Here is a 13,466-nt window from a genome sequence, read left to right as displayed (position 1 = left end):
AATTACTTTTATGTTGGCTTTATGTGATTTGGAGCTACAAATTTCTGATCACCATTCACTTGCATTGTATGGTCCTACAGAGCTGAGAAATACTTTGTTTGCGTTCTGCAGAAGAAACAAAGTCATACACATCTGGGATGGCATGATGGTAAGTAAATTATGAGAGAATTTTCATTTTTGGGTGAACTATACCTTTAAATAATGATCTGTTTCTCACCCTCACCTATTATATCACTTTCTGAAGACATTTAAAGGGATTGTTCACTCCAAAATTAAAACTCTCATTATTTACTCACCCTCCAGGCATCACACATGTGCAGAACTTTCTTTCTTCTACAGAATGCAAATTACGATTTTTAAAGCAATATCTCGGCTCTGAAGGTCCTCACAATGCAAGTGAACAGGTGCCAAATTTTTGAATCTCCAAAATCCATATAAAGGGAGCATAAAAGTAATTCATATTGTTCCAGTGGTTAAATCCATGTGTTCAGACACAATATGATAGGTGTTTGAGAAACTGATAAAAAGGTAAGTCCTTGTTTACATTAATCTACAATCTCACTTTAGTTTTTACATCTGAATGTCACGATCAATATGTAAGTTTTTTTTATTATCAGAAATTGATTTTGCCCAGTAGGTGGTGATATGCATGAAGAATGTGAATCACCATCAGAAGGAGGAGAATGTAAACGTGAATGTAAAAGTGGAGGTTGACTGGGCAGGGAGGAGAATTTACAGTAGAGAAGGACGTACATTTTGATCTGTTTCTCACCCACACCTATCATATCGCTTCTGAAGATATTGATTTAACCACCAGAGTCGTCTGGAGTACTTTTTATGTTGCCCTTATGTGGATTTTGGAGCTTCAGAAATTTAGCATCCATTCACTTGCATTGTATAAACAAACAGAGCTGAGATATTCTTCTAAAAATCTATTTTTGTGTTCAGCAGAAGAAGTCATACACATCTGGGATGGCATGAGAGTAAAAAAAGATGAGGACATTTTAACTTTGAATGTGGTACAGACTACAGTTTCATTATGATTTCCTAAACACAACTTTTTTTTTTGTCCTGTATATGTATTGGGATATGTAAGCATATTAGCCAAAAACAAAGCTGCTTGGACCCCTAACAAGGCCATTTAAATGTGGACTTTTCAAGACGGTATTACGTGACAGACACAATTTGAGTGAATAAATGTGTTTAATTTCATCCCATCATCATCATTATGCCATTTAGCATTAACTAACAGTTGGACTCGTGAATATAGAAATAGTCAGTTTAAAAATGGTTTAACACCTACTATTAAAATGGAAAGATTACAAATCGGTTAAAGCCAAAAAAAGAAGGAAAATTCTGATTAATAACCTCTTCTTTATTTATATAATCTAAGAAGTAAAGTAATTTTAACGATAAGTGATCAAATTATGCCATTTGCTCATGCATGAGATTTGATTTTAGAAAGATGAGTTATACAGGTCAATAACTGCTGTTCTTCAGTAACCCTGGCTTTTGAACCACTGGGCTCTTGCAACAACATCATTGGCATAGTCTTCTCCTGTTGTGCCAACATCCATATGGTCATATGTACGGACGTTCCCCACACCTGCATTGTAGGCTGATATTCCCCCTGGAACAGACATTATACCACAACTAAGATATTAAATTAATGTTCTAAACCTTGTTGAAATGTCCAAGGCCTCATGCACTTCTCTGGTGATATGCCTCTGTTCTTACAAAATGTTAATTAAGGCCAATCAGAATTGACTTTTGGACATTCAGAATGAACATACCTTTAAAGCATTGCTCTTGAGACCACAGAGGAAATTTGGCTTTGATTTCTGTAATAAAGCCAATGAGTATATTAGTTGCTTGTGCAACATGCTGCTCACTGTCCCATGCACCTACTGGAGTGTGGTAGCGTTTGTCAACCTGAAAAAACATCAGCAATGAAGAGAACAATTGAATATATTCAGAAATGTTCAATATACTCAGTGTTGTACAGTATATTAAACATGGCTACAGGGATTCACTCCCATTGAAAAGCATCAAATTTCAAACTAAAAATTTAACTGCTGGGAACAAATGAAAGATTCTAGAGTGTGATGATTCAATGACATAAAGTGAATAATTCATGATACACCGAACAGCTTCATCTAAGTGCATGCAGCATAACTAAAACAATTTCCCTTGCAATGGATGCGACGAATAGTCTGATGCACTGCACAGTGGTGCTTATAGGTGCTCCCATACCTACCTGTTTTTCCCTCTCTATAAAAAAAATGTTTGGGTTATTAGGATGTTTAGGTTAAAGCTTGCAAAACATTATATAACATTCATATTTTTCCTTCTGTCAATGAGAAAAATTGGCCATTTATGTAAACTGTCTATGATTAGATAATTAGGCCCATATTTCATCTAAGAGTCAGGTTTAGTCGAATGAACTGTCATCTTACGTACACATGTGGCTGGCATTTTATATTTAATATGAATAGATCTGTTCTTCTAATCAACCTGCATGAGGCCAAAGGCATTGCCATTGTCCCCCCATCCATTCTGCTGAACAGCTCCAGCTCTGGTCTCTCTGGATATGATGGCAGCAATAACAGCTGGGTCCATCCTCTTTGCTCTGGAAACACTGGTGATTATACCCTTGTATTTCCCCATCTCAGGCAGATCGCGCTCAGCAAGTTTTCTGGAGGCTTCAACACCTTGGACCAGAGTAAATCATTAACATAAACTGTAATCCTGTGATTATTGAATTTATTTGGAAAATTAAGTTACTGGACACACCAGTTTGAGCAACCATACCCTTTATGGATAATCTGTCCTGTTGCGCTGTCATCTGTGATGCTCCAGTGGTGCCAATGTTCTTGATGTCTCCAAATAGGCATGCTATGAACAATATGGAAAATGTAACCTGAAGCTCTTTGGCGTGTGAAATAATAATATATTTATATAGAACATTCATGCAGTAGGTGTGACTGAGGGCAATTTAAATGCTCAATATTTCTCAAATCACAAGTGATTTAGAGGGATGCCACTTATTCAGCACATGCTCAGTAAAGTGCTTTTTGTGTCTGAGAAAAAACAAAGAAATTATCGGCTCACTTTGTGAGAATTAAAAAAAAAATGACTGAGCTATAAAAGGTATTATTTCAATATTGTTCTTTTGCTGTTTTTAGTTGATGCCTTTGTAAAATTGTGAAACAATTGTAAGACTGAATTAAAAGTTTTATATACAGTATATATATAAAATTATGAACTTTAAGTGCCTAGAGTTTTTGTAAAAATGAATTTAACCCATTTTAAATTATTTAATGAATAGGTCACTATTGTTGTTGTTATTTATCATTTTATACAAATAATAAAAAACATTTCTGGCATTTACAAATATTTAGTCAATACAAATGTCAAAACTGTTCAGTAATAACAATAAGGATTAAAGCAGTGATTTCATTATCACTTATTTGAGACATGACTTTTAATGTGAAGTATTACAATTGTCCAACCACTCTTACAGTCGTAACAATTGTGACACCCCAGTTTCTTGTGTTATGTAAATTCCACATTTTGTGATACTTTTGGTACATATAAAGGTTTCTTAGAGCAAATGACATTAAGTAGATTTGTAGTTTTCTGTTATTTATGTAAATGTAAAAAGACAATTATACGATTGCCACTACATTCAAAATTATCCTTTAGATTTGGACAATATCATAGAAATACTGATTTTATTCTTACCCATGATGTTGACTCAGGACTGCTATGGAAAGACAAATCACTTGATGAACTTTGTTGCAAAGTCAGACAGACGAGTGGGACTGCTTTCTGTTTCTCTTCTCTCATATGGTCTTCTATTAGGGTGGGACTAGCTGATAACTTTCTACTAGACGATAACAGGATGCCATAATTGCGCAAGCCACAGAAGTAAGTAAAAATAGAAAATTAAAGGAAAAAGGACATTCATGCACAGGTCAAGTTACCAGCAACACGAAACGGTTGAACAAAGTGTCAGATGAATTGATGAATTTAAAGAGACTGAAGATCATTTAGTTACCCTAATGTTGTTCCAAAACCTTTCTTTCTTCCGTTGAACACAAAATGACATGCTAGGCAAAATAAGTAGCTTCACCCACCATTTACTTTCATTATATGGAAAAAAAGTGCAATGAAAGTGAATGGTGACTGAGACTAACATACTTCCTAACATCTCCCTTTTTTCATGGAAGAATGGAGTCATACGGTTCCATGCTAGCAAGATTTGTTGAAATAGATTCTGTGGATTTTGTGGATGCAAACAGTTGTTCAATGAAAAACTTATATTTGAAACAATGCTGAGATGTTGAATACAAGGATAAGTGGGTTTAGAAAATGGATCGATGAATATTTGATGCCTGTACATTTGAAATGAAACGTTTTTGGTGGCAACTTTTGTTGACTTGTTTAATTGTTACTTTATAGTATGTTAGTAACATTGGCATTGCATTAACAAGACAAGTTGCAACCAAATATTGTCTGGCTTATACAAAAAAATGATATGTCAAAATGTTTTTAACTACTTATAATCAGGGTTACCTCTATACAAATACAGTTTTATATAAATTGTAATAAACCAGCCTTAGATGAGTTTAAATTGTAGGTTTTTAAAAAATGTCACAAATGGAAAACCATGTGACTATCAGGAAACAAGACTGAATAAGCTCGTACAGTACAAGCAGCAACACTTACTATAGTGCCATCTTGTGGTCAGTACTCAAACGTTTTGGTACACATGCAAGAGCTAATGCTTGAAGACAGGCCTTTATCCAACATTTCATGTGAAATTCACTACCGATGAAGAACATTCACAAGCAAAAGTACTGGCTGCTAAAATGTGATCTTGTGCATTTTTTATTTCTGGTATACGCAAGCACAAACTAGATATGTATTGTTGGAATATGAAAACCATCATGGAACCATCCTTGTAAGTTTGTCGTTGTTAGTTATGCTCAGACACTTTTAGAGCAGAAAAATAACAAGAAAACTGAGAAGTAAAGCAGAATAGGGTTAAAACTGCTGTGCATGGACCCCAATGCCATTTAAATGTGGATATATAAAGTTTATCCATAAGGCCTACAGAACTGTGTGTGTTTCACAACAGACATGTTTTTTTCTTTACTATTTTTATTTGATTAAAGAGTTTAATTTCATCACATCATTTTATCATTGCGGGTAATGCACAATGTAAAAAGCACTAGCACTGGTAATCAAAATATAGAAATGATCACACTTCATCAACACTTTAACATCTGAAACTGTTTAAAACATTGTTAGAAAAAAAAGTATTATTCTTATCTGTAACTTCAGCTTACTTTAATTATGGTAAATAATTTGACAAATAAAGCAGATATAATAATGATGAGAAATCAAGTTATGCTATTTTTCCAAATGTAATTTGAGTCTTACAGGTAAACTTTACAGGACACTGTTCTTCAGTTTCACATAATGTAAGTGTTATTCAGGCCAATAACTGCTGTTCTTTAGTAACCTTTGCTTTTGAACCACTGGGCTCTGGCAACAACATCATTGGCATAGTCTCCTCCTGTTGTGCCAACATCCATATGGTCATATGTACGGACATTCCCCACACCTGCATTGTAGGCTGATATTCCCCCTGGAACAGATATTATTTCTATTATGTTATAATGTTCTATTTGTAAATCCTTTGTGATATGACCAAGGCCTAATGCTCTTTTCTGATGATGCATACATTCTCAAACAAGGTTAATTAAGGTCAATCAGGGTTAGTTTTAGGTCTCTCAGAGTAAACATACCTTTGAAGCATTGTTCTTGGGACCACCGGGGAAATTTGGCTTTAATGCCTTTAATAAAATCAATGAGTATATCAGTTCCTTGTGCAACATGCTGCTCACTGTTCCATGCACCTACTGGATTGTGGTGGCGTTTATCAACCTGAAAGAGACATAGAATATGTGCAAAAATATTTAAAATACTCACTCACCTTAAGTTGGTTTATTTATATTTGCATTAATATATATTGTATATTTGTCAAACTCATAATGAACTACGCTGGGATAAAGGGGAAATAAAACAAGAAAACAGAATTGTAAAATCTATAACCATTAATAATAAATGATAACAGGACACCACTTGCTGATTTAAACTTGCAGAACTTTAAATGTGAGTTCATTGAAGTGGAATAATTCTTACAGTCTCACTATTCTTTAATAATAGTATGCAGTACACAGTTTACAGCTAGTTTTCCATTGCACAAAACCTCATACAACAATATTATGCCCCTATAGATTTAGGCCTAAACATCTTGAATTTTAGCTTATGGATTCTTAATCACCTTGTTTTTAGTCTAACTGTGCCAGAATTATCTTTCCATATAGACCTATTCTTCTAACCAACCTGCATAAGGCCAAAGCCATTGCCATGGTCACCCCAACCATCCTTCAGTGCTGCCCCAGCTCTCGACTCTCTGGATATGATGGCAGCAATCACAGCTGGGTTCATCTTTTTTGCTTTGCCAACACTGGAGATTATACCCTTGTATTTCTCCATCTGGGCCAGGTCGTGCTCAGCCAGTTTTTTGGAGGCTTCAACACCTTTGAAATCAGTAAATCAATGTTAGCATAAACTGTAATGTAGTGCATATTTTTTAAAGGACAAATATGGACACACTAGTTAAGCAGTCATACCCTTTAAGGTTAATTTGTCCTGTTTCGCTGTCACCTCTGATGCCCCGGTGGTGTCTATTTTCATGATGTCTCCAAAAGCGTATGCTAAGAACAATATGGAAAATATCACATAAAGCACAGTAAATAACTTAATTATGCCTCAAAATGCTCTTCACTATTAGATGGTATCATAATTATCTAGAACCTGATATTATTTTACTTACCCATGATGATGTCTTCGAACTTCTGTAAAAGAACAAATCACAATAGCTGTATACAGTGTGATTATATATGATTCCAGAGGGAGTGGTTCCTTTTGTTTTTCTCAGATTTTCTTCCACTAGGTGGGACAAAATCAAACATGTTTAATCTTCTTATAAGTGTAAAGGTTGCAAAATCTGGAATCCCCTATTTATTAGTCATGTAAACTGAACAGCACACATAAGCCAGTGCATCATAAATAGTCAGGTGGAGGCAGGCTTAAATAAGGTGGAGGCTTCACTTATAAATCTTACCTAGCAACCATTGCTGTGTCTAGCTGTCAAAAGAAAGTCATGACTGTGCAAGGTGCAGAGCACAGGAGGCAGTGAAAATAAATTAAATACAAGGCTGTGGGAAAAGATAATTTATGTTTTAGGACGTTAACACTCGTGCAAATGAAAAAGCATGCCAAATTTCAAATCCCTTGATCAATATAAAACTATAAAAACAATATATATACACTTTCGCTTCCACATTCTTTTTCTTTTGTTTTTGGTGAATCACATTCTTTGTGCACATCGCTACCTTCTGGACAGGGAGGAGAATGTATAGTAAACAGGGACTTAAAGGGATAGTTCACCCAAAAATGAATATTCTCCCATCATTTACTCGCCCTCATGCTATCCTAGTTGTGTATGACTTTGTATACTACTGAAAACAAACAAGATTTTTAGAAGACTATCTCAGCTCTTAAGGTTCAGAGTGAATTAAAAGATTTACTTGAAAAAATGATGTGCCTAGTATTTTAGTAAAAAAGGATTTAACCCATTTTAAATGTTAAAAAAAAAACAGTCGTAACAATTGTGACACCCCAGTTTCTTGTTATGTAAATTAAACATTTTGTGATACTTATGGCACATATAAAGGTTTCTTAGATCAAATGACAGCAAGCAGATTTGTAGTTTTCTGTTATTTATGAAGTAAAATGTAAAAAGAAAATGATACGATTGCCACTACACTCAAAATATCATATAAAATACCGTCTACTTCAATAACTGATTTTATTCTATACCCATGATGTTGACTCAGGATTGCTATAAAAAGACAAACAACTTGATGAACTTTGTCACAAATTCAGACAGCTGAGTGGGACTGCTTTCTGTTTCTCTTCTCTAAGATGGTCTTCTATTAGTAAGTGGGACTAGCTGATAAGCAGGGTTGGGGAGTCACTAAATACATGTCATTTGTTTCATTTAATATTTAGTCTTTCAGATTGAAAAATGTATACATATAAATGTTGCGATGCAAAGTGCATTTGAACAGCGGTGAAACAGTTTGTTATTATGTGTTACATTCAAACGAGCAGACAGAGAAGTAAGTTTGGAGCACAAGAAATACAAATAAACCTTGTGTAAATTGTCAGATTTACTCTAAGATAAAATGCTATTTCTAGCCATTTTACATGCACATGTTACAGGCACGATCATATTTTTTATCAAGAAAATTCACTTTGGATCATAATTTCAAAACCTTTCTTTCTTCCGTTGAAAACAAAATGCAAAATAAGTAGCTTCACCCACCATTTACTTTCAATATATGGAAAAAAAGTGCAATGAAAGTGAATGGTGACTGAGACTAACATACTTCCTAACATCTCCTTTTTTTATGGAAGAATGGAGTCATATGGTTCCATGCTAGCAAGATTTGTTGAAATAGATTCTGTGGATTTTGTGGATACAACGATGCTGAGATGTTGAATACAAGGATAAGTGGGTTTAGAAAATGGATCGATGAATATTTGATGCCTGTACATTTGAAATACCAAATATTGTCTGGCTTAAACAAAAAATGACATGTTAAAATGTTTTTAACTACTTGTAATCAGGGTTACCTCTATACAAATAAAATGGAAAACCATGTGACTATCAGGAAACAAGACTGAAGAAGCACATGCAGTACAAGCAACACTTATTATAGTAGTGCCCAACAGATTTATTGACCGATATTAGCCTTTCACAGATATATTGCATCGGCGTATATGTTTACTGATATGCAAAAACTTTTTTCAGAACATAATGCAGAAAACATTGCTTTAGAATTGGTGTCATAATGTAGTTTGTCCAGCAGTGTGTTTATCACATCTATTTGCTGTTAGCCAGCTATAGTTTGTCAGAGCATCTTTTTGCAGCTCAGCAGACAATGGTGCGGTGGTGGATTGTGTCTGTCTGAGTGTTGATTCCACTGTTTACAGAGCTGAGCTGATGGTGGTTCTGGTGACGGTGGTTCTGCAGACAGGTCAGAGTTAAGCGGTGTCTTCACGGTAAGTTGCTAACTAGTTTATGAAATACATATTGGAAAGTTAATAAAAAATGACCCCATCATTTTCCCTTTTCAATATAATTAATATAACATTAACCCTGTCCCTGACCGTGCCTCATGTTTATCACATCTGTTTGATGTTAGCCAGATATAGTTTGTCAGAGCACCTTTTTGCAGCTCAGCAGACAATGGAGCGGTGGTGAATTGTGTCTGAGTATTGATTTCACACTATGTTGTTACCTAGTTGGTGAGATTACAAAGTTGGAAAGTAAACAATGTCCATTTTTTTACTCTCCATGACAATGAGCTTATAGCTATCTGGCTAACCATGTTTCATTGCTGGTCAGCTAAGTGGAAGCTAATGTGTAAACATGTAAATAATCCAACTGGATTCGCAGTTAGGTACCCCCTTCAACTGAACAATTCCAGTCGTTGCTTTTACAAAATGTAACATTTAAAAGTCTGGTTTTCCACCGTTTAATGTTTCCCCTGAACTTGTATAGCAGAATACGGTGTAACACCGCTGTTGCTGTTTATCTCTTGACTCAGCAGATGTAAATGCTTCTTGTTTTACAACCTGCCCCTAATTGACTGGCAGTATTAAAATAGTCAGCATTTGACTGATCCTAAACAGTACTGTTTATTTAGTAATTTATGTTATTTTTATTTATTCTTTATTTAAATGGTCAGCAATTGACTGATACTAAACAGTACTGTTTATTTAGTAATTTATGTTATTTTTATTTATTCTTTATTTAAATGGTCAGCAATTGACTGATACTAAACAGTACTGTTTATTTAGTAATTTGTTATTTTTTTATTTAATCTTTATTTAAATGGTCTGCAAATGTCTGATACTAAACATACAATACTGATGTTGATTTACCTATAAATTTAATTTATTCTTTATTTAAATGGTCAGCAATTGACTGATACTAAACAGTACTGTTTATTTAGTAATTTGTTATTTTTTTATTTAATCTTTATTTAAATGGTCTGCAAATGTCTGATACTAAACATACAATACTGATGTTGATTTACCTATAAATTTAATTTATTCTTTATTTAAATGGTCAGCCATTGACTGATACTAAACATAAAAGTACTAATTTTAATTAGCTATTTATTGTATTTTTATTTCATCTTTATTTAAATGGTCAGCAACTGAATGATACTAAACATACAGTACTGATTTTTATTAAGCTATCATTTTGATTGATTCTTTATTTAAATCGTCAGCAACTGACTGATACTAAACCGTACTACTGTTGTCTATTTAGCCATTTATTTTATTTATTCTTTATTAAAATGGTCAGCAACTGTCTGATACTAAACATACAATACTAATGTTGATTTACTGTAGCTATTAATAAAATTTTGTATTTATTTAAATGATCAGGCATTGACTGATAATAAACATACAGTATTGATTTTTATTTAGCTATTTACTAAATAAATACTCAAACGTTGTTGTACACATGCTTAAAGACATGAAGGATAGGCCTTTATCCAACATTTCATGTGAAAATCATTACTGATGAAGAACATTCACAAGCAAACATACTGGCTGCTAAAATGTGATCTTGTGCGTTTTTTATTTCTGGTATATGCTAGCACAAACTCAATCAGATATGGAACCATCCTTGTAAGTTTGTCATTGTTAGTTATGCTCAGACACTTTTAGGGCAGAAAAATAACAAGAAAACTGAGAAGTAAAGCAGAATAGGGTTAAAGGTGCTCTGCATGGTCCCCAATGCCATTTAAATGTGGATATGTAAAGTCTTTATCTATAAGGCCTACAGAACTGTGTGTGTGTTTCGCAACAGACATGTTTTTTTCCCCTTCATTAATATTATTATATTAATGAATTCCACACCATGGACGCTTCCAGCGATTTGGGATGGTTCCACCATTTGGGATTTTATCTTGTGAGACCTCCACCGCCCCAGCAGACACTATCCTCCCTGCTCCTCGAGTGGTGGGCATGGTTTCCTGGGAGGTGGAGGCTAAAGTCTGCATAGTGCTAAGACACATTGGGTCTACGACACATTTTCATAATGTCTCCAAAAGCGCATACTAGGAACAACATGAAAAAGATCACCTAAAACCCTTTGAACTTATTAAATAACTTAATTATACAGTACATTAATGCAGTTCTACACTCAAACTCACCATTTGGACAGTATTATGCGAAGGAAGTCTGACTCAACACCTGATAATATTCAACTTACCCATAATGTTGACTCAGGACTGATGTGAAAAAATAAATCACCTGATAAGCCTTGCTAAAGTCAGACAGCTAAATGGTGTTATTGTAGTGGGACCGATTTATCATTCTCTTGTTCTAGAAAAAGCTTGTTTTAGGGTGGGGCAAAATAAAGACACAACATCAGAAAACTCTCACGACTGTAGATGTAGAAACATTTGGAATTCCATTTGGTATTATTATTTTTGTTACAGTACACCCATTGTTTATTTGTAATTTATATTTATTTGCTATTTAAAGAAAGTCATAAATGTGCAAGCCAGAGAAAGGTGTGGAAAATAAATAATATAAAAGGAGAAGGACAGTGCAAGAACAGAGGTTGGTAGTACCACACATCACTTTGATTTGAGGAACCTTTTTGGATTATATTTATAATACCCTTATAATAAGATTTGGATAACCTTTTTGGATAATTATAAGCAGCAATCAGGTGGGAATAGATAATAAAATAACAACAACTGCCAGATATAGCAGAATAGGATTTGTAAATACAGTTGTTGATGTTGTCCAATAGGTTAAACAGTTATTGAGACGTTTGAAGCATGTTACAAATGTGGCTTACCTCCTTAGAATAGTATGGTGTCCATTAGGGTTGTGCGGTATACCGGTACTAATGAAATATCGTGATTCCAAAAAAATTACAAACATTATGATATCATCTTGTTGCTAATTTAGATGAAATCAGTGACAATTGGACAGTTAGTCAACTTCAAATCTTTATATGGCCAAGTGTGATCATTAAACCGTGAAAGGATGTCATTTAATTAAATAATATGTAGTCTACAAGCTGCATGAACGAGAGGTGCCATTGTGCTCTCTGTCTCACACACACACACACACACACACACACACACACACACACACACACACACACACACACACACACGTTGGTGCAGCTATCCTTATGAGGACTCTCCATAGACATAATGATTTTTATACTTTACTAACTATAGATTCTATACCCTAACCCTACCCCTAAACCTAACCCTCACAAAAAAACTTTCAAAATTTTTACATTTTCAAAAAAAAATTGTTTACTATGATTTAGTACGATTTGAATTATGGGACATTAGAAATCACGCACACGATGCACATAATATGTTGTTTCTTGTATGAGCGACTATGAACACTCACACAAACTCTTCCAGGGCTGCTCTGGGACCTCAGCTCACGAGTATTTCAGCATTTCATATAAAACCTTTTTTTAACCTTATTAAAAACTACCAAACATTTGGAACTCAAAGGGCCATCAAAATAAAAGTGCCACCAAAATAAAAGCTGTGTTTAACTGGATGCATGAAATTGAAGACATAACAACAGACAAATAGTACTATTGTATAGAAAAATTTAATATTTAAAAAATAGCTGTAATTCTAGTAAAAATAATGTAATAATAAATGGTTTAATTACTATCATTATTATTAACAATAATTATTAATAATAATAATAATAATTGTATTATTACAATTATTATTACATGTAAGCAGTATCACCAAAAACAAGTGTACCGAATATCAGCACAATGTGATTCAGTCGTACAGTAGCAGGATTGTGCCACAGGTAATCAGATTTGTCGTTAATGTTTTCGTTTATTCTGTGAAGCACTGTTGTGCAGCAGAGCAGCAATTTATTTGAAAATGAATTGTTATATTTGATTTGATTAAAGCTGTATGTATTCATTTGATTAAACATGGTTTTGATAATAATATTTAATTAAGACATAAAACATGGAAAATGCAGAATTTGTAACTGAAAGAATTTATGCAGTTCTTTTAACCAAATCCTTTTCTGTGTGATTTCATCAGTAATCTGAGGCTGTTTATTTGTTGCCGAAGCCTTGATTCAGCATTACCAGCATTACATTACGACCAGGGCTGGTATTGTACCGAAGCCAACATTTTGGCATCAGAGCAAACCAAGTGTCTATCTGTACAAAATGTCCTTACTATTGTATTTTGCTTACAAAAGATAAGTCTATTATTCAATATGGGTGA

At 34.1% G+C, this 13,466-nt stretch overlaps 2 protein-coding genes across 2 annotated transcripts; both read right to left on the bottom strand.

Moving 5' to 3' along the window:
• Window positions 1–1,191: 1,191 nt before the first annotated feature.
• On the bottom strand, window positions 1,192–3,851 carry LOC127663063 (lysozyme g-like). Its single transcript, XM_052154477.1, has 5 exons — window positions 3,745–3,851; window positions 2,812–2,895; window positions 2,515–2,711; window positions 1,794–1,932; window positions 1,192–1,630 (listed from the first exon to the last, which is right to left on the bottom strand). The coding sequence occupies exons 1-5, from the start codon at window positions 3,746–3,748 to the stop codon at window positions 1,497–1,499; spliced, it is 558 nt and encodes a 185-aa protein (XP_052010437.1). The 5' UTR covers window positions 3,749–3,851; the 3' UTR covers window positions 1,192–1,496.
• Window positions 3,852–4,967: 1,116 nt separating this feature from the next.
• On the bottom strand, window positions 4,968–6,968 carry LOC127663064 (lysozyme g-like). Its single transcript, XM_052154478.1, has 5 exons — window positions 6,911–6,968; window positions 6,708–6,791; window positions 6,418–6,614; window positions 5,817–5,955; window positions 4,968–5,656 (listed from the first exon to the last, which is right to left on the bottom strand). The coding sequence occupies exons 1-5, from the start codon at window positions 6,912–6,914 to the stop codon at window positions 5,523–5,525; spliced, it is 558 nt and encodes a 185-aa protein (XP_052010438.1). The 5' UTR covers window positions 6,915–6,968; the 3' UTR covers window positions 4,968–5,522.
• Between the last annotated feature and the right edge of the window lie 6,498 nt (window positions 6,969–13,466).

This window comes from Xyrauchen texanus, chromosome 23 (assembly GCF_025860055.1).
Source record: "Xyrauchen texanus isolate HMW12.3.18 chromosome 23, RBS_HiC_50CHRs, whole genome shotgun sequence".
NCBI lineage: Eukaryota > Metazoa > Chordata > Actinopteri > Cypriniformes > Catostomidae > Xyrauchen > Xyrauchen texanus.
This window is presented reverse-complemented; position numbering and strand designations above follow the sequence as displayed.